Source organism: Salmo salar, chromosome ssa23 (genome assembly GCF_905237065.1).
Source record: "Salmo salar chromosome ssa23, Ssal_v3.1, whole genome shotgun sequence".
Taxonomy (NCBI): Eukaryota; Metazoa; Chordata; class Actinopteri; order Salmoniformes; family Salmonidae; genus Salmo; species Salmo salar.
The window spans coordinates 17,355,211-17,376,966 of NC_059464.1; the positions used below are offsets into that span (position 1 = coordinate 17,355,211).

At 44.7% G+C, this 21,756-nt stretch overlaps 1 protein-coding gene across 1 annotated transcript in view; it reads left to right on the forward strand.

Annotated features, from left to right (window-relative positions):
* Positions 1–21,756, forward strand: part of tgfbr3 (transforming growth factor, beta receptor III) — a 147,055-nt gene that overhangs the window by 89,821 nt on the left and 35,478 nt on the right. Inside the window, exons 5-7 of the mRNA XM_014169092.2 lie at positions 9,560–9,743; positions 15,034–15,196; positions 19,403–19,550. Coding sequence (XP_014024567.1) covers positions 9,560–9,743; positions 15,034–15,196; positions 19,403–19,550 — 495 coding nt within the window. The remainder of the gene's footprint in view (positions 1–9,559; positions 9,744–15,033; positions 15,197–19,402; positions 19,551–21,756) is intronic.

A 21,756-nucleotide genomic window follows, 5' to 3' on the forward strand; every position in this document is an offset into this window, starting at 1 on the left:
GTTGGGTTTTATACTTGGGGAGGGAAGGAAGGGACCAATCTTAGAGTGAGGAGGCTTCGCTCTCTATGGCTGTTAGGAACTGTCGACTTTGGAACATTTAGACTAATGCCGACTAATTATGGCAGCAGCTATCTCTTTTGAAAAGTCAGGCGTAATATTTCATTGTATCCCATTGCATGTTCAGTGCAATCGGCTGAACAGTTGAGGCTGGCTGATGTCAAAGCTGATGTTGCTTTTCAACAGACATGAAGTGGAGAGCAGCAGACACCCTTCTCATTGTCTTACACCCATGGAAAGAAGTTAGGCTAGTCCGCTAGCCCCAGGTTAGTATTTTTCAGAGCGGGCTTTAAGAAAATTTCCCAAACTAGAGGACCATCCCTGGTTCCACCCAAGCACCCCCTCTTCTTTGACTTTGAACTGCCCAAGAACACCTCATTGGAGATTAGCTCTATTAGTTCCATTCCCAGTTAGGTAGAATGAGGTAAACTCTTGGCTTTGCAAAGTTCCATGGCTATTGAGTGCAAACCTGAGCTGATTCCAGACAGACAGACAGAAAGAGGCCAAACAGACATTCAGCCCCCCTGCTTGGTTGCGTTAGATATGAGGTCATACAGTGAAATGAGCCCAGGACTAATCTAGGTTGTCTGTCTGGTTCTGTTTGTGAGAAGAGGACGAATAAACAACATAAATGTATGTGTTCAGGGATTAGGCCCTCTCTCTCTCTGCACGTTCAGTCCTGTGTCCAGACAGGTCCTCCTCTTCTCTTCTCAGGGAGAACTGGATGATACGCTCAAGGCAAAGAGTAGCGTACGTGCTATGACAGTAGGGACTTTAAAACCGACAAAAATGACTGTACTCTGTATTGTATGAACATTTTCCTCCCAATTGTTTCATTGAGTTAATCAATCCCTTGTGACAGTCATTGATGTCTATGGATGTAGAACTACTTTGACATTTACAGTCTTGGAAAAAAAGGGGCTATCTAGAACCTTAACGGGTTCTTTGACTGTCTGCATAGGGGAACCCTTTGAATAATCATTTTTGGTTGCAGATAGAACCCTTTTGCTTCCAGGTTAAACCCTTTTTGGTTCCACGTAGAACCCGTTCTACAGAGGATTCTACATTGAGCCAAAAATGGTTCTACCTGCAACCAAAAAGGATTCTCTTATGGGGACAGCCGAATAACCCTTTTGGAACCCTTTTTTCTGAGAGTGTATGCATGCAACACTACTTTGATGTCTTTGCATGTAGCACTACTTTGAAGTATTGTTAATACTCTGGGAGCCAAACAATTAACAATACCGTAACTTTGAAATGGTATAGCTTTCAAGCAGTTATTTTGCAGTTAAGTCCTGGCTTCACACTTTATTTGTTCTTGTAAAAGTAGATGCTCATTTCTTATTTTTTCCAACTTTCAAGTCTGATGAAAACATTGCTTATGATTGCAGATAATCCTTAATGAATCTTAAATAATGATGAGCGAGAAAGTTACAGGGACTAAACTCCTAGGTATAACATTGGATGGTCAATTATCATGGTCAACTCATATTGACTAAGTTGTTGTGAAGATGGGGAGGGGTATGTCCCATCTTGATTACTGTCCGGTAATATGGTCAAATGAAGCTAAGAAAGACCTAGCAAATCTGCAGCTGGTTGAAAACAGCACATTTTGTTACGTTACAGCCTTATTCTAAAATGTATTCAATTGTTTTTTCTTCATCAATTTACACACAATACCCCATAATGACAAAGCAAAAACAGGTTTTTAGAAATGTTTGCTAATTTATATAATGTAAGTATATACGTAAGTATTCAGACAATTTACTCAGTACTTTGTTGAAGCACCTTTGGCAGTGATTACAGCATCGAGTCTTCTTGGGTATGTCGCTACAAGCTTGGCGCACCTGTATTTGGGGAGTTTCTCCCATTCTTCTCTGCAGATTCTCTCAAGCTCTGTCAGGTTGGATGGGGAGTGTTGCTGCACAGCTATTTTCAGGTCAATATAGGTGTATATATGTTCGATCGGGTTCAAGTCTGGGCTTTGGCTGGGCCACTCAAGGACATTCAGAGACTTGTCCCTAAGCCACTCCTGCATTGTCTTGGCTGTGTGCTAAAGGTCATTGTCCTGTTGGAAGGTGAACCTTCACCCCAGTCTGAGGTCCTGAGCGCTCTGGAGGAGGTTTTTATCAAGGATCTCTCTGTACTTTGCTCCATTCATCTTTGCCTCGATCCTGACTAGCCTCCCAGTCCCTGCTGCTGAAAAACATCCCCACATCATGATGCTGCCACCACCGTGCTTCACCGGCCTGCTAACTGTCTGAATCGCCGTGTCCCCAGTCAGCCAAATCACTCACTGGACCCATATGTTCACTTGGCTACACATGCCTCTCTCTAATATCAATATGCCTCGTCCATTACTGTCCTGGTTAGTGATTACTGTCTTATTTCACTGTGGAGCCTCTAGCCCTGCTCAATATGCCTTAACCAACCATGTTGTTCCACCTCCTACATATGCGATGACATCACCTGGTTTAAACGTCTCTAGAGACTATATCTCTCTCATCATTACTCAATGCCTAGGTTTACCTCCAATGTACTCACATCCTACCTTACCTTTGTCTGTACACTATGCCTTGAATCTATGCTATCGTGCCCAGAAACCTGCTCCTTTTACTCTCTGTTCCGAACGTGCTAGACGGCCAGTTTGTATAGCCTTTAACCGTACCCTTATCCTACTTCTCCTCTGTTCCTCTGGTGATGTGGAGGTTAATCCATGTCCTGCAGTGCCTAGCTCCACTCCCACTCCCCAGGTGCTCTCATTTGTTGACTTCTGTAACCGTAAAAGCCTTGGTTTCATGCATTTTAACATTAGAAGCCTACTCCCTAAGTTTGTTTTACTCACTGCTTTAGCACACTCTGCCAACCCGGATGTCTTAGCCGTGTCTGAATCCTGGCTTAGGAAAACCACCAAAAACCCTGAAATCTCCATTGCTAACTATAACATTTTCCGCCAAGATAGAACTGCCAAAGGGGCAGCTGCAATCTACTGCAAAGATAGCCTGCAGAGTTCTGTATTACTATCCAAGTCTGTACCCAAACAATTCGAGCTTCTACTTCTAAACATTCACCTTTCCAGAAACAAGTCTCTCACTGTTGCCGCTTACTATAGACCTCCCTCTGGCCCCAGCTCTGCCCTCGATACCATATGTGAATTGATTGCCCCCCATCTATCTTCTGAGCTCGTGCTGCTAGGTGACCTAAACTGGGACATGCTTAACACCCCGGCCATCCTACAATCTAAGCTTGATGCCCTCAATCTCACACAAATTATCAATGAACCTACCAGGTACAACTCCAAATCCGTAAACACGGGCACCCTCATAGATGTCATCCTAACTAACTCGCCCTCCAAATACACCTCTGCTGTTTTCAATCAAGATCTCAGCGATCACTGCCTCATTGCCTGCATCCGTAATGGGTCTGCGACCAAACGACCACCCCTCATCACTGTCAAACGCTCCCTAAAACACTAATGCGAGCAGGCCTTTCTAATCGACCGGGCCGGGGTATCCTGGAATGACATTGACCTCATCCCGTCAGTAGATGATGCCTGGCTATTCTTTATAAGTGCCTTCCTCACCATCTTAAATAAGCATGCCCTACTCAAAAAAATAGGAATAGATATAGTCCTTGGTTCACTCCAGACCTGTCTGCCCTTGACCAGCACAAAAACATCCTGTGGCGTTCTGCATTAGCATCGAATATCCCCCGTGATATGCAACTTTTCAGGGAAGTTAGGAACAAATATACACAGGCAGTTAGAAAAGCTAAGGCTACCTTTTTCAAACAGAAATTTGCATCCTGTAGTACTAACTCAAAAAAGTTCTGGGACACTGTAAATCCATGGAGAATAAGAGCACCTCCTCCCAGCTGCCCACTGCTCTGAGGCTAGGAAACACTTACCAACGATAAATCCACTATAATTGAGAATTTCAATAAGCATTTCTCTACGGCTGGCCATGCTTTCCACCTGGCTACCCCTACCCCGGTCAACTGCCTGGCACCCTCCACAGCAACCAGCCAATGCCCCCACCATTTCTCCTTCACCCAAATCCAGATAGCTGATGTTCTGAAAGATCTGCAAAATTTGGACCCAAACAAATCAGCCGGGCTAGACAATCTGGACCCTCTCTTTCTAAAATTATCTGCCAAAATTGTTGTAACCCCTTTTACAAGCCTGTTCAACCTCTATTTCGTATCGTCTGAGATTCCCAAAGATTGGAAAGCTGCCGCAGTCATCCCCCTCTTCAAAGGGGGTGACACTCTAGACCCAAACTGCTACAGACCTATATCTATCCTACCCTGTCTTTCTAAGGTCTTCAAAAGCCGATTACCGACAGATTACCGACCATTTCGAATCCCACCGTACCTTCTCCGCTATGCAATCAGGTTTCAGAGCTGGTCATGGGTGCACCTCAGTCACGCTCAAGGTCCTAAACGACATCATAACCGCCGTCGATAAGAGACATTACTGTGCAGCCGTATTCATCGACTTGGCCAAGGCTTTCGACTCTGTCAATCACCACATTCTTATTGGCAGACTCGACAGCCTTGGTTTCTCAAATGATTGCCTCGCCTGGTTTACCAACTACTTCTCTGATAGAGTTCAGTGTATCAAATCGGAGGGCCTGTTGTCCGGACCTGTGGCATTCTCTATGGGTGTGCCACAGGGTTCAATTCTCGGGCCGACTCTCTTCTCTATACATCAATGATGTTGCTCTTGCTGCTGGTGATTCTCTGATCCACCTCTACGCAGAAGACACCATTCTGTATACTTCTGGCCCCTCTTTGGACACTGTGTTAACTGACCTCCAGACGAGCTTCAATGCCATACAACTCTCCTTCCGTGGCCTCCAACTGCTCTTAAACGCAAGTAAAACTAAATGCATGCTATTCAATCGATCACTGCCCGCACCTGCTCGCCCGTCCAGCATCACTACTCTGGACGGCTCTGACTTAGAATATGTGGACAACTACAAATACCTGGGTGTCTGGTTCAACTGTAAACTCTCCTTCCAGACTCACATTAAGCATCTCCAATCCAAAATTAAATCTAGAATCGGCTTCCTATATCGCAACAAAGCATCCTTCACTCATGCTGCCAAACATACCCTCATAAAACTGACCATCCTACCGATCCTCGACTTCGGTGATGTCATCTATAAAATAGCCTCCAACACTCTACTCAACAAACTGGATGCAGTCTATCACAGTGCCATCTGTTTTGTCACCAAAGCCCCATACACTATACACCACTGCGACCTGTACGCTCTCGTTGGTTTGCCCTCGCTTCATACTCGTCGCCAAACCCACTGGCTACAGGTTATCTACAAGTCTCTGCTAGGTAAAGCCCCGCCTTATCTCAGCTCACTGGTCACCATAGCAGCACCCACTTGTAGCACGCGCTCCAGCAGGTATATCTCACTGGTCACCCCCAAAGCCAATTCCTCCTTTGGTCGTCTTTCCTTCCAGTTCTCTGCTGCCAATGACTGGAACGAACTGAAACAATCTCTGAAGCTGGAGACTCATATCTCCCTCACTAGCTTTAAGCACCAGCTGTCAGAGCAGCTCAGATCACTGCACCTGTACATAGCCCATCTGTAAACAGCCCATCTATCTACCTACCTCATCCCCATACTGTATTTATTTATTTATTTATCTTGCTCCTTTGCACCCCAGTATCTCTACTTGCACATTCATCTTCTGTACATCTACCATTCCAGTGTTTAATTGCTATATTGTAATTACTTCGCCACCATGGCCTATTTATTGCCTTAACTTACCCATTTGCAGTCACTGTATATAGACTTTTTTTTTTCTTTTGTTCTACTGTATTATTGACTGTTTGTTTTTGTTTATTCCATGTGTAACTCTGTGTTGTTGTATGTGTCGAATTGCTATGCTTTATCTTGGCCAGGTCGCAGTTGCAAATGAGAACTTCTTCTCAACTAGCCTACCTGGTTAAATAAAGGTGAAATATATATATATTTTTTAAATCCTGTCTCAGAGTTCTACGGACAATTCCTTTGACCTCATGGCTTGGTTTTTGCTCTGACATGCACTGTCAACTGTGAGACCTTATATAGACAGGTGTGTGCCTTTCCAAATCAAATCCAATCAATTGAATTTACCACAGGTGGACTCAAATCAAGTTGTAGAAACATCTCAAGGATGATCAATGGAAACAGGATGCACCTGAGCTCAATTTCGAGTCTCATAGCAAAGTGTCTGAATACTTATGTAAATAAAGTTTTTTTTTTTTTTTTTAATAGATGTGCAAACATTTCTAGAAACCTGTTTTTGCTTTGTCATTATTGGGTATTGTGTGTAGATTGCTGAAGAAAATGTTTTATTTAATCAATTTTAGAATAAGGCTGTAACGTAACAAAATGTGGCAAAAGTCAAGGGTTCTGAAAACTTTCCGAATGCACTGTATATGTATTTTGTTTTTTTTACACATTTTTCTAACAAGCGTTCTCTCTCTCTCTCTCTCTCTCTCTCTCTCTCTCTCAGCTAACTTGGTATGGATCTCGGGTTGGTTTATATAGAGAGAGCAGGTTTGTTGAGTCCCAGTGTCTCTCTGAGTCTCTTCTTTCATATTACCATTTCAAATCACCCTCGAACGGCCTGGAGCTAATTTGGTTTTTCAGGCTTCCACCTCTAATTCTTTCAGACTAATTACAGACGTATTGCCGCAATTAAATTGATCAACTCTGCTGAGCTTGGGACGGTTTCCAAAAGTAAACCCCAACCCTTTCCCCCGCCATCTCCTCCTCTCTCGTTGTTTCAGCACTTGTCCACAGCTCTATATCACTTTTGAGTGGTGAGGTCAGGCAGAGGCACGGAACTCCGTCTTTCTCCACTAAAGTTTTCCTTTCCTTCCTGCCGTAGTCGTTGTAAACGTTATCACTCAAAATAAATAGCTATGCTGCGGTGAATTCTTCGACAGTATCTGTCTCCCTGGTCTTGGCATTCATCATCTGTGGTGACAATGCCAGGAACGTAGAAAGGAGCGGCCAGGGGTCAAGCAGATGTTGCACATGGTGCTAGCTGGGCCGTGTGTGTGTGACGTGTGTTTGTGTGTGTGTGTGCTGGAGGGAAATGGAGAACCTCTCTGTCTGGAGTTCCAAATACCCAATTTTCAAACAAACAAGCAAACACCATGATCTGAAATACTGTGTTATGTTTTCCACTTCCCTCTCTTTGGAAAACTTCAAAATGATGGGTAATGCAACAAACTGTGAACGATACTAAGTGATATGAGTTAATGTTTTAATTGGGCCTGCCAGGCAGCACTGTCAGCTGCCCTCCCCATGTTAGATAGGAGGCCGTGGGAATAAGAAAAACATCATGATAAATATAATGAGGTAGGTTATCTAGACCAGACCGTGTGTTAGGGCTGCCTGGCTGGCCTGGGATACTCAGCTCTGCTCACAGTTGTACTACAGTCAGTAGTTTTTTTTTCAGCACATGTGAATGTTTATCTCTCTGAAATGAAGCATATGGGTTGAGGTCCGTTAAGAGCCAAAGGGGTGGTCTCACTCTCTCTCTCTCTCTCTCTCTCTCTCTCTCTCTCTCTCTCTCTCGCTCGCTCTCTCGCTTCTGCGCACTCCCACGCATGCATGTACACACGCCAAGCTCAGTCAAGTTTCTCTCTTTCCCTCCATCCCTACCTCCATCCCTCCCTCTCTCCTTCCATCCCTCCCTGCCAGAAGACAAATCAGCACTTCACTGTGGGCTCGGGGCTACGCACACATTTTACGCAATTTTTTTGTCACTCTGCGTATCACAGCTGGGTTTTGCGGTCTCGCAGCCTTTTGCCTACCTAGGCTTAGGCTACGTCCCACTGTATCACATCTGGATGCAATTTATCCCGCTCTCATATGGCAAAATAATTTACTTTTAGATTATAATGCTAACTCCAAACAAACTGCATTGCTAAAAGTAGTCTATTTCTTTGTGCCTCTGATTTATTTGTTAGTGTGTGTGTGAGCACGCATACACAGACACGTGTGTCTTAGAATTGTGTTTCCTATGACAAAGACAAAGTAGCGTGAGCATATGCCATTATATGTGTGTTTGTGTGTCTGCTGGCTATATTCATGACAGACAGTGCCATTCCTCTCCAGCTGTATGCAGCCATTTTGAGAAATCCCTGCACACTAGTGATGACGCACAATAACAGATTACGTAATCAGTAGATCCCATGCATCTTATTGTGTAAGGAGACCATGTGTAAAAATACGGAGCGCACATTGCGAGAGGCCTTGAAATAACGATTGGGGATGGAGTGTCAAAGATGTCTTTTGGCAAAGCTTAATAGAAGGTTTGAATTTGCAAAGTCTTCTCTTCTCCTTTTTCGGTTTGCCTCGAGGCAGGCCTTGACTTTTATTGTCTTGAATTTCTTTTTTTCCCATAAAGTGGATGATGAGCATGTCAATAGAGCATTGACATTTATGGGCATATATATCTTTATCAACAAAGAAGTACTTGTGAGTGGAAGTCTTGAAAACTAACTTCATGCGCCCAATAGAAAACACAGCTTCTTAACAGTAAATCACGTCACAGGTCTGATCCACAACTTTTTTTTAGCTTTACCATTTTATATTCTCAGTAACTCTATACATGTATTTCCTTCAGTATCTGAAATAGAGACTGCTGAAAGTAATCCAGAGTTATCTGATGTAAATTGGAATCGGAAAAAAAATCATACCCACTGATATTAAAGGTAGATTCAGCGATATGACGTCGATGCAGAAAGTGAGCCGCATAGTGCTCATCTCAATATCTGTCATTTCGCTGAGTCGACCATTAAATCAATGCTTATTGGTCTCTAGACTACAAATCCTGTAAATCCACACTCCGTATTATTGTTCCTATGGTCTCTCTCTGAGTTACTGGCACACCAGGTCCATAATGCTTGAGATAGTCACTTAGGACAAGTTTACCAAACGCAGATTAAGCCTAGTCCTAGACTAAAAATACTTTTCGATTCTCCATTGCTCTTGCTCTTTAGTCCAGGACTAGGCTTAATCTGTGGCTAGGAAACCAGCCCATAGTGTCATACAGAAACCTACTGTATCACAGTCATTCTTTGGAACCCCTGCCTCCAGCTCTTTTCCTCACAGGCAAAGTCATGTCCCTCTGTGGCTCCTATAGCCCCGAGAAACGGCTGTAGGCTATTATGACTATGCGTCTTAGTACACCCAATGCCATAGCAGTCGACAGGCATGTCTTAGGGGCTATGTCTCCTGATGTACAGTGTCTATCTGTAACACCATTGTGTCTCTCCACCCTCCAGGTATCAGAGAGCTCAGATGTCCACTTCTCTGTGTGTCGTTTAATGCTGAAACATGGCTGTAGGCTTCTATGACTCCTAACACACTACAGCCATGTCTCAGGGGTATGACTCTTGATGAACTGTGTATGTCTGTCTGTAAAGCCATAGTGTCTCTCTGGCTGACTGTCTGTATCGTTGTGGTATCTCCCCTTCCTCCAGGTATCTGAGGGATCTGATGTCCACTTCCCTCCAGGGAACTTCTCCCTCCACTGTCAGGTTCAGAAGGAGGTGCTTTCCCATGGCAACGAGCACCTCCTCAACTGGGCCACCAAGAAGTACAGAGCCGTCACCTCCTTCTCTGAACTCAAGATCGCCCTGGACATCTACATTAAAGTGGGAGAAGGTGTGTTTTACTTTCAGAGGGAAGTTAGAAATATTTCTCTAAAGGACGCTCTTAGAGGAAGGTGCTACATATAACCATAAAGGGTTCTTTGGCTGCCCCTTCTGTAGGATAACTATTGGTTCCAAGTGGAACCCTACATCAAAGTGGGAGAAGGTGTGTTTCACTCTGAGAGGCAGGTTAGAAACATTGCCTCAGTCCTAAGGTAGTGCCACATTTCCGTTTCGAATGCCTAGGGAGACTTTTACACCTACCTTCACTAACAGTATATTTTCTCTGCCTCGTGACAGGCCTTTTCTTCCCCACTAAACCTTAATCAAGTGGTTCCCACGCAGTAATTGCCTCTCAATGGAGGCCATTGACAGTCCTGGGAGTTACTGGACCCTAGAGAAATAAAACAATCCCAGAGAAGCAGAGCTAACACTCTCTCTGTGTCTCAGTTCCACTGGCCAGCTTTCAGTTCCATTTAAAAAGCAAATAGACTTGGCCGGGAGGAAAGTACTTTTTCTTTCTTTTGTAATCTGGCCGTTTGCTTTCCTTGCTTGTCACTTTTCTTCATTGACTGTGAGCCCAGAGTCAGTGGCATGAGGAAGAAGTGACTGATGGAAATGCAGAGTAGGTTTGTGAGAGGGTGTGTGTCTTTGTAGTAGGTTTGTGAGAAGAATCGCTGCTCTGATTGCTAGCTGTAAAATGGCGCCGGAGCAGAAGGCAGATGTTTTGCGTGCCCCCAACCAATTGTGTTTTTTTGTTAGTTTATCTGCGTTGTTTGTAACTTATTTTTGTTACTATTTTTGTATATAATGTTGCCGCTACTGTCTCTTGACTGAAAATAATTTCTAGACATTAGGACTGTGATTACTCACCACGGGCTACCAGAATCCTTTTTATTCTTTCATGACTCTGACGAGTCTGAGGCGGAGGATATATGGCTCCCTCAGGAACAGGCCCTGACGCCAGTGATCTGTATGAAGAGGAGGCGGAGAAAGTGAGGCCGGAGGGCGGGCTGTCTTCTGAGGAGTAGGCGGCGATTGAATAAACCCCCACTCCCCTCAATTCTGTTAGCAAACATGCAATCTTTGGACAATAAAATAGATGAGTTATTGGGAAGATTAAACTACCAACAGGACATTAAAACTGTAACATCCTATGCTTCACGGAGTCATGGCTGAACGACGACAATATCAACATGCAGCTGGCTGGTTATACGATGTACCGGCAGGATAGAACAGCGGCGTCTGGTAAGACAAGGGGCGGCGGTCTATGTGTTTTTGTAAACAACAGCTGGTGCACGATATCTAAGGAAGTCCCGAGCCATTGCTCACCTGAGGTAGAGTTTCTCATGATAAGCTGCAGACCACATTTTTTTGTTGTTGTAGCTGTTTACATACCACCACAGTCAGAGATAGTATTGAATGAACTGTATTCCGCCAAAAGCAAACAAGACAACGCTCACCCAGAGGCGCCGCTAATATTAGCTGGGGACTTTAATGCAGGGAAACTTAAATCGGTTTTACCTCATTTCTATCAACATGTTAAATGTGCAACCAGAGGGAAAAGAACTCTGGACCACCTATACTCCACACATGCATACAAAGCATACACAGATGCATACAGAGCTGTCCCTTGCCCTCCATTTGGCAAATCTGACCATAATTATATCCTCCTGATTACTGCTTACAAGCAAAAATTAAAGCAGGAAGCACCAGTGGCTAGATCAATAAAAAAGTGGTCAGATGAAGCACATGCTAAGCTACAGGACTGTTTTGCTAGCACAGACTGGAATATGTTCCGGGATTCCTCCAATGTCATTGAGGAGTACACCACATCTGTCATTGGCTTCATCAATAAGTGCATCGATGACGTCATACCCACAGTGACCGTACGTACATACCCCAACCAGAAACCATGGATTACAGGCAGCATCCTCACTGAACTGAAGGCTAGAGCTGCCGCTTTCAAGGAGCGGGACTCTAACCCTTAGACAGGTCAACATTCACAGGGCTGCAGGGCCAGACGGATTACCAGGACGTGTACTGCGAGCATGCGCTGACCAACTAGCAAGTGTCTTCACTGACATTTTCAACCTCTCCCTGTCCGAGTCTGTAATACCAACATGTTTTAAGCAGACCACCATAGTGCCTGTGCCCAAGAACACTAAGGTAACCTGCCTATATGACTACCGACCCGTAGCACTCAAGTCTGTAGCCATGAAGTACTTTGAACGGCTGGTCATGGCTCACATCAACACTATCATCCCAGAAACCCTAGACCCACTCCAATTTGCATATCGCCCCAACAGATCCACAGATGATGCAGTCTCTATTGCAATCCACACTGCACTTTCCCACCTGAAGGAACACCTATGATGGGAATGCTATTCATTGACTACAGCTCAGCGTTCAACACCATGGTGCCCTCAAAGCTCATTAATAAGCTAAGGACCCTGGGACTAAACACCTCCCTCTGCAACTGGATCCTGGACTTCCTGACGGGCCGCCCCCAGGTGGTAAGGATAGGTAACAACACATCCACCACGCTGATCCTCAACACAGGGGCCCCTCGGGTGCGTGCTCAGCCCCCTCCTGTACTCCCATTTCACTCATGACTGCACGGCCAGGCACGACTCCAACACCACCATTAAATTTGCCGATGACACAACAGTGGTATGCCTGATCACCGACAACAACGAGACAGCCTATAGGGAGGAGATCAGAGACCTGGCCGTGTGGTGCTAGGACAACAACCTCTCCCTCAACGTGATCAAGACAAAGGAGATGATTGTGGACTACAGGAAAAAGCGAACCGAGCACGCCCCCATCCTCATTGACGGGGCTGCAGTGGAGCAGGTTGAGCGCTTCAAGTTCCTTGGTGTCCACATCACCAAAAAACTAACATGGTCCAAGCACACCATGACAGTCGGGAAGAGGGCTCGACAAAACCTCTTCCCCCTCAGGAGACTGAAAAGATTTGGCATGGGTCCTCAGATCCTCAAAAGGTTCTGCAGCTGCCTGGTATGGCATCACTGCCTGGTATGGCAACTGATCTGCCTCCGACCGCAAGGCACTACAAAGTGTGTAGTGCGTACGGCCCTGTACATCACTGGGGCCAAGCTTCCGCCATCCAGGACCTCTATACCAGGCGGTGTCAGAGGAAGGCCCTGAAAATTGTCAAAGACTCCAGCCACCCTAGTCATAGACTGTTCTCTCTGCTACCACATGGCAAGCGTTACCGGAGCGTCAAGTCTAGGTCCAAGAGGCTTCTAAAGCGCTTCTACTCCCAAGCCATAAGACTCCTGAATATCTAGTCAAATGGCTACCCAGACTATTCACATTCCCCCCCCTCTCCACACCACTGCCACTCTCTGTTGTCACCTATGCATAGTCACTTTAATTAACTCTACCTACATGGACATACTACCTCAACTAACCAGTGTCCCCGCACACTGACTCTGTACCGGCACCCCCCTGTATATATTGTTATTTTTTATTGGGACTGTTTCAAGTTTCCAAGCAGTTTTAATCCAACACACAAGGGAGCGATCCATTTATGGTATTCTTTCCTCCTTAAAACTAGCATCCTTAGTTGCTACATCCATTTTTGGAATTATAAATAAATATATATATATACCCACTGATTCTTGAAGACTATAACTTAGAAATGCCTCATGAGCTTAGTTAAACTTTCATACCCCATCAGAACCCAAAATATAAGCTTGTTTTACTCTGTTTGTAGACAATGTAAATATAAACCAACACTTTATAGCCTCAAAACATGTTTAAAATTATACTTTTGATATCACGGATGGTCAGTCCATCCATAGGTCTGTCTATCAATTTTAGAGTGGTTACATTTCTCCAGACCCGTCCCTCCACTTTTTACCTAAACAGGGATGGAGAATCGCTTTGTTATTGTTTCTACTAAAGATTCTAGCTTTAACCCCTTGAGCTGCTAATAAACAAGATGATAAGGGTCTTGTACCTTAACTTCTCTGTAAGAAGACCACTTCCGAGAAGCGGAGTTTGTAGTAAACTAAACTGGAAGGCATTAATGGGTATAGCAAATGTCAACTGTTCCTTGACAACTGTGAGCTGTGAGTGGAAACAAACTGTCAGAGGTGTCTCCTCTCCACCAGACAGTAGAGATACTGTAGCAGGGACTAAGGCTGTTTGAAGTTGAGGGCTTTCCTCCACGGATGTTGTGTGATTGATCCATTGAAGCCATGCTTCACTCTTTCCTTCACTTCATCACTCCCCACTGGTCCTTTGTAAACCGAACCGACAGCACATCCAACTTCATCCTACGTCAACATCCAGATAGATAGAGCACCTCATTTTTAACGACTATCTTTCAACTGCATGACAGTATCATTGTGACTGCCAGGAGTGGAGTCATGGCTCCATTACACATTACAGCCGAGGTATGTTCTGTTCTCTCCATGTAATCAATCACGTTGGAGGAAAACAGAGAGTGTGTGGTTGCTTAGCCTTGAAGCAGTCATCTATTCAGCCGCGCTCTCTGTCATTAGACACTGTGGCTTGGCGAAGGCCCAACGTGCCATGTTTACCTCAGTCCGCCTCCACCCATCTCTCGCTCTGGTACTTTTTCTTGAGGCTGGACAGATTTCCGCTTTGTGTCCTACCAGGTACTTAAAACACGCAAGAGGGGGGCACGAGTGGGTCTAGGGAGGAAGGTTCCAACCTCTTTAGTTTATATTGTCCAAGACCTTGTTTGCCAAATAAGGAAGCATCTGGGCTTAACTTTTCATGTTTTGTAAAAGACTGAGAAGAGGATCACATGCCTGGACAGTTGGATGGAGAATAATAATATTTGAGTAAATAAATGGTAGTAAGTTAGAATGGTGGGAAACCTGACAGGAATGACTGATTGGGCGTGTTTATGACGGCAATTGTTCAACATGCCTTTTCATTTCCCCAGAAACATGAATCATAGTGTTCAATGCAAAAGCTGTCTGTATGTCCCTGTCTTTTACCAGCAACCCCAAAGTGTTCAGATATCTCAAAATGTTGGCTGAACAGTAATGTAAATACCTAAATACCTCACCCATTTCCTCATGAGGATTCATCTTGAAAGAAAATAAAAACTTGCACACTGCGCTTGCCAGTATCACTTCAGTATATTAAGTTTACGTATCAGCCTGACTGCCTTCATCGGAACGTCTTGCTCTTGAGGATTAATCAAGTATAATCACATCACATCCAGTGTTCGAATTATACATTGAGTCATAATCTCGTCTCATAATCTCATGTAACCACCCTCTTCTTTCGTCTTCCAGACCCAGTCTTCTCAGATACCTGTAAAATCGACAACAAGTTCCTGTCTCTGAACTACCTAGCCGGCTACGTGGAGCCCCAGCCCTCTAAAGGCTGTGTCCTGTCTGGACCAGACCAGGACCAAGAGGTCCACATCATTGAGCTGCAAGCACCCAACTCCAGCAGGTCAGTACTGTAAACCAACACAACCATAACATAACCAAACACAGCCATAACACAACCATAACACAACCAGAACTCCAGTAGGTCAGTACTGTAGCCCACCACCAGAACCAAAACATAGTCCAACCCAAATAAAGCGCACATTTATCGAGTTTAGGCTGGGCTCCTGGACACAGATTAAGCCTAGTTCTGCACCAAAGAACACTTTCAATGGAGATTCTCTATTGAGCATGCTTTTAGTTCAGCACTGGGCTTAATCTGTCTCTGGGAAACTGGCTCTTTATGTCAATATGCTAAACATTGTCGATCACACTAACTCTAAATATAAACCTTAGTGATCTCAAGAGGTCAGGATGGTTTCTCTCTAGTCTCACTGGTAGTCTGTGTTGGATACCAAGGAAGAGTAGGATAATATTGACCTTTTGAGGTTTTGTTGAGCGCTCTATCTCAGACTCAAAGTCTGGGCGTTAATCATGGGCATTAATATGGAGTTGGTCCCCCCCGTTGCTGCTATAACAGCCTCCACTCTTCTGGGAAGGCTTTCCACTAGATGTTGGAACATTGCTGCAGGGACTTGCTTCCATTCAGCCACAAGGGCATTGGTGAGGTCAGGCACTGATGTTGGACGATTAGGCCAGGTTTGCAGTCGGCGTTCCACTTCATCCCAAAGGTGTTAAATGGGGTTGAGGTCAGGGCTCTGTGCAGGCCAGTCAAGTTCTTCCACACCGATCGAGACAAACCATTTCTGTATGGACCTCGCTTTATGCACGGGGACATTGTCATGCTGAAACAGGAAAGGGCCTTCCCCAAACTGTTGCCACAAAGTTGGAAGCACAGAATCATCCAGAATGTAATTTTATGCTGTAACGTTAAGATTTCCCTTCACTGGCACTAAGGGGCCTAGCCCAAACCATAAAAAACAGCCCCAGACCATTATTCCTCCTCCACCAAACTTTACAGTTGGCACTATGCATTGAAGATCACCATGCGCACTTGCCATTGCGCATGGTGATCTTAGGCTTGCTCAGCCATGGAAACCCATTTCACGAAGCTCACGACGAACAGTTATTGTCCTCAAGTTGCTTCCAGAGGCTGTTTGGAACTCGGTAGTGAGTGTTGCAAGTCAGGACAGAGGATTTTAAGCGTTACGTGCTTCAGCACGTGGCGGTCCCATTCTGTGAGCTTGTGTGGCCTACTACTTCGCGACTGAGCCGTTGTTGCTCCTAGACGTTTCCACTTCACAATAACAGCACTTACAGTTGACCGTAGCAGCTCTAGCAGGGCAGAAATTTGACAAACTCACTTTTTGGAAAGGTGGCATCCTATGACGGTGCCACGTTGAAAGTCATTGAGCTCTTCAGTATGGCCATTCTACTGACAATGTTTGTCTATGGAAATTACATGGCTGTGTGCTTGATTTTATACACCTGCCAGCAACAGGTGTGGCTGAAATAGCCGAATCCACTCATTTGAAGGCATGTCCACATGCTTTTGTATACAGAGCATTCGGAAAGTTTTTAGACACTTTGACTTTTTCAAAGTTACAGCCTTATTCTAAAATTGATTAAATTCTTTTTTTCCCTCATCAATCTACACGCAATACCCCATAATGTCAAAGCAAAAACTTTTTTTTTTATCTAGGTCACAACAATAAACAGACACCGTCTGCTTAAACTAATAACACACAAACAATAATACATTTTCACGTGTAAACATTCACAGTACAGGGTGGGAAAAGTATGTGAACCCTTGGATTTAATAACTGGTTGACCCTCCTTTGGCAGCAATAACCTCAACCAAACATTTTCTGTAGTTGCGTATCAGACCTCCACAACGGTCAGGAGGAATTTTGGACCATTCCTCTTTACAAAACTGTTTCAGTTCAGCAATATTCTTGGGATGTCTGGTGAACTGCTCTCTTGTGGTCATGCCACAGCATCTCAATCGGGTTGAGGTCAGGACTCTGACTGCGCCACTCCAGAAGGTGTTTTTTCTTCTGTTGAAGACATTCTGTTGTTGATTTACTTCTGTGTTTTGTGTCATTGTCCCGTTGCGTCACTCAACCTCTGTTGAGCTTCAATTGGCGTACAGATAGCCTAACATTCTCCTGCAAAATGTCTTGATAAACTTGATAAACTTCATTTCCCCGATGATGATAGCAAGCTGTCCAGGCCCTGAGGCAGCAAAGCAGCCCCAAACCATGATGCTCCCTCCACCATACTTTACAGTTGAGATGAGGTTTTGATGCTGGTGTTCTGTCTTCAGACCCTTTACTCAGTACTTTGTTGAAGCACATTTTTTACATTTACATTTTAGTCATTTAGCAGACGCTCTTATCCAGAGCGACTTACATTTCATTTCATACATTTTTTTTTTTCCCGTACTGGCCCCCCGTGGGAATCGAACCCACAACCCTGGCGTTGCAAACACCATGCGTTGCAAACACCATGCTCTACCAACTGAGCTACAGGGAAGCACCTTTGTCAGCAATTACAGCCTCGAGTCTTCTTGGGTATGACGCTACAAGCTTGGCACACCTGTATTTGGGGAGTTTCTCTCATTCTTCTCTGCAGATCCTCTCAAGCTCTGTCAGGTTTTATGGGGAGCGTTGCTGCACAGCTATTTTCAGGTCTCTCCAGAAATTTTAGAACGGGCTCTGGCTGGGCCACTCAAGGACATTCAGAGACTTGTCCCTAAGCCACTCCTGCCTTGTCTTAGCTTTGTGCTTAGGGTCATTGTCCTGTTGGAAGGTGAACCTTCACCCCAGTCTGAGGTCCTGAGCGCTCTGGAGCAGGTTTTCATCAAGGATCTCTCTGTACCTTGCTCCGTTAATCTTTCCCTCGATCCTGGCACCCCTCTCAGTCCCTACTGTTGAAAAACATCCCTACAGTATGATGCTACTACCACCATGCTTCACCGTAGGGATGGTGCCAGGTTTGCTCCAGACGTGACGTTTGGCATTCAGGCCAAAAGTTCAATCTTAGTTTCATCAGACCAGAGAATCTTGTTTCTCATGGTCTGAGTCCTTTAGGTGCCATTTGGCTAACTCCAAGCGGCTGTCATGTGCCTTTTACTGAGGAGTAGCTTCCGTCTGGCCACTCTATCATAAACGCCTGATTGGTGGAGTGCTGCAGAGATGATTGTCTTTCTGGAAGGTTCTTACATCTTCACAGAGAAACTCTAGAGCTCTGTCAGAGTGACCATCGGGTTCTTGGTCACCTCCCTGACCAAGGCCCTTCTCCCCCGATTGCTGCTTTTGGCCGGGCGGCCAGCTCTAGGAAGAGTCATGGTGGTTCCAAACTTCTTCCATGTAAGAATGATGGAGGCCACTGTGTTCTTGGGGACCTTAAATCCTGCAGACATGTTTTGGTACACTTCCCCAGATCTGTGCCATGACACAATCCTGTCTCAGAGCTTTACGAACAATTTCTTTGTTCTGATGGCTTGGTTTTTGCTTTGACATGCACTGTCAACTGTGGAACCTTATATAGACAGGTGTGTTCCTTTCCAAATCATATCCAATCTATTGAATTTACTACCGGTGGACTCCAATCAAGTTGCAGAAACGTCTCCAAGGATGATCAATGGAAACAGGATGCACCTGAGCTCAATTTCGAGTCTCATAGGAAAGGGTCTGAATACTTATGTAAATAAGGTATTTCAGTTTTTTTGCAAAAAAAAACAACATTATTCTAAAAACCTGTTTTCGCTTTATCATTATGGGGTATTGTGTGTAGATTGATAAGGAAAATGTTTTATTTAAGCCATTTTAGAATAAGACCGTAACGTAAGAAAATGTGGAAAAAGTCAAGGTGTTCTGAATACTTTCCGAATGCACTGTATATAGTGTAGGTTGGCAACAATTTGGGACGCAACTTCTCGTGGACTGTAGTCTGTATTTCCAGTCTGCCGGGTGATGGCCTCACTCTCCCAGCGGTGTGATTACTGTGTACGCATTAAGAGCCCAGAAATACAAGGAATATGGCAATCATGATGTATTTCACCATACGGCTGATATGTGGTCTGGTCTGCTACGCACATGTCTTCCTCTTTCTGGGAATACTTCCAGTTTCTTAATCAGTTGGCCAGACAGAGGGAAGGCATGTAAATACTGAGTATTTTGGGTCTTCTAAAACTCTTATGGCTCTCTCCTGGCTGGCTCTCTTTTCCCTTCTCTGTCTCTCTCTCTCTATTTCCCTCCCTGAGCAGTGCATTCCAGGTGGATGTGATTGTAGATCTGAGACCACTGGAGGCAGATGTTCCATTGAAACGTAACGTCGTGCTGCTGCTGAAGTGTGAGAAGTCTGTCAACTGGGTCGTCAAGGCTCACAGCGTCATCGGCAAACTGGACGTGGTGGTACGTAACACTGAATCTGAACGCTACGGAGAAATGTTTTGTTTCTAAATAAAAATACTTATATTTTCAGTAACCTGCAAACTGGACTTGGTTGGTGCGTGACTCAAAACGTCACTCTGAACGTAACAAACACAGCCCTTCTATTCATGGAGTGCACCTCCTTCACTCGGTCGCTTCATGCCATTTGTTATGATCTTTCTCAAGCTGTTCTCTGCCATAGTGGTGCCCGAAAGTCTAGTTGTGCCCAGTCATTCTGAACGGGGGCTATTAACTGTTAACGTCTAAATGTCACCATAGTGGCCTGGAATACGATCAATCTGACGACATCACAATGATGACAAAGGTTTTCCTACTAATTATTTGCCTCCTTTTGAAATGTTTTTGTATTTCCCAGCCACTGTAATGCCATTTTGCTAAAATATTCATCAGCTCCAATTGACAATGCTCAGTCGGGCGTCAGTCCTAAAACGAATGTTCAAAGCAATAGTGGCAAAACATGCAGCTCATGAATAATAGGAAGGTGCTGCTTTGACCTAAATAAACCATTTTTCAGTAGTTGCATTTTATTTAATGGCCAACTCCAGAGACCCAAGACTCCATTCCTCAGGTTTATAGCAAACCAAGTGGCAAGACTGCTATTGAGTGTTTTCTTTTCGAATTGAGTAGTTCAACTTTCAGATTTTAACTGCCAAGATCTTTTTTCACAGTCTCAGTAACACATCACAATCAGAGGAAGTTGGTGGCACCTTAATTGGGGAGGACGGACTCGTGGTAATGGCTGGAGTGGAATCAGTCGAATGGTATCAAGTACATCAAACACATGGTTTCCATGTGTTTGATGCCATTCCATTTGCTCCGTTCCAGACATTATTATGAGCCGTCCTCCCCTGAGCAACCTCCACTGATCACAATGGCACAAATGGTATTTGGGGAGACAGGCAGAGGATCCATGTCACAACACATGACTAGACAAGCACAGCGGACAGACAGGCATGTCACCACTTTTCGCCGATGACCAATACATTTGTCACAATCCGAGGAGTGTTGAAGTGGCACCTGGTTTCAGCCTGCCTGCAGGGGAGGGAGGGAGAGAGCGAGGGATGGAGGGATAAAGAGAGGAACTGTGAAATATCATGCTGACAGTTCCAAGGGTTGTCATCGTATTGAATGAGGGGGAAGAGAGGAGGAGGGGAGGCAATACATTTTCATAGGCCAGGTTCACACAAACTGTATTTTCATTGTGCTCACAGCCTCACACAGCCTGACCTGTTTGCCGTCCATCATAATGTGAATGATGAGCGTTGCTGGCTGCAGGCCCTGTTTGCATCCTAAATAGCACCCTATTCCCTATCTCTGTGGATTGCACTGCAAACACAGTGACAACACAATCACTGCCCAAATACTGTGTAATACCTCAGTGACTGGCTATCTGTCTGTAGAATTGAAATATTGTGTCATACTTGTTAACATTGACACCCACACACACTGTGGTCGTGTATACACTTTCAAAAAAAGAATTGACTATATCTGTTCTAGTCATTGAAAAACACTCACTAATTTGCAAGGCTTACACTAAGGGCGATTTATTTGGTTTTAGGTTAACAGTAGGACATTATCCAATGACCATATTTGCTCTGGCATTGCACGTTTACCTCCCACTTACATCAGTCTAGACATGTATGTTAAAAAACTAAATAGACCATTTATTAATATCCGAAGTCATAATGAGAGATGGCTCTTACACCTTTGGCACATAGCCATTAGATACCTAGTAGATATGAAAGGTGTTTTGCCTATTAATGAAAAAAGTGACATTGACACAATTTAGGCTAAACCAACCTGGCCTGACCTTCGCTCTATCTTCTCTACGAGTGCTGCGTAGGTCTGTTCCACGGTCCCTATGCTATGCTAACTGCTGATCTCAGTGGAGGTGTGTTGTGTTGTCTTATGGGCTCTAGATACCTGCTTCTCTGGGTTGGTTCCACACTCTGTAACAGTGATCCTCATGCAGGCAGACTGTGTGTGTGTGCCTCTGCCAGTCCATGACTCTGCACTTCTCCCAGTCAGTAAGCTCAGTTCAGTCTGCATCCCAAATGGCACCCTATTCCTTATGCAGTGCACTACTTTTGACCAGTGCACTACTTTTGGTCAAAAGTAGTGCAGTAAATAGGGAATAGGGTTCCATTTGGGATGCAGACCCATGCTC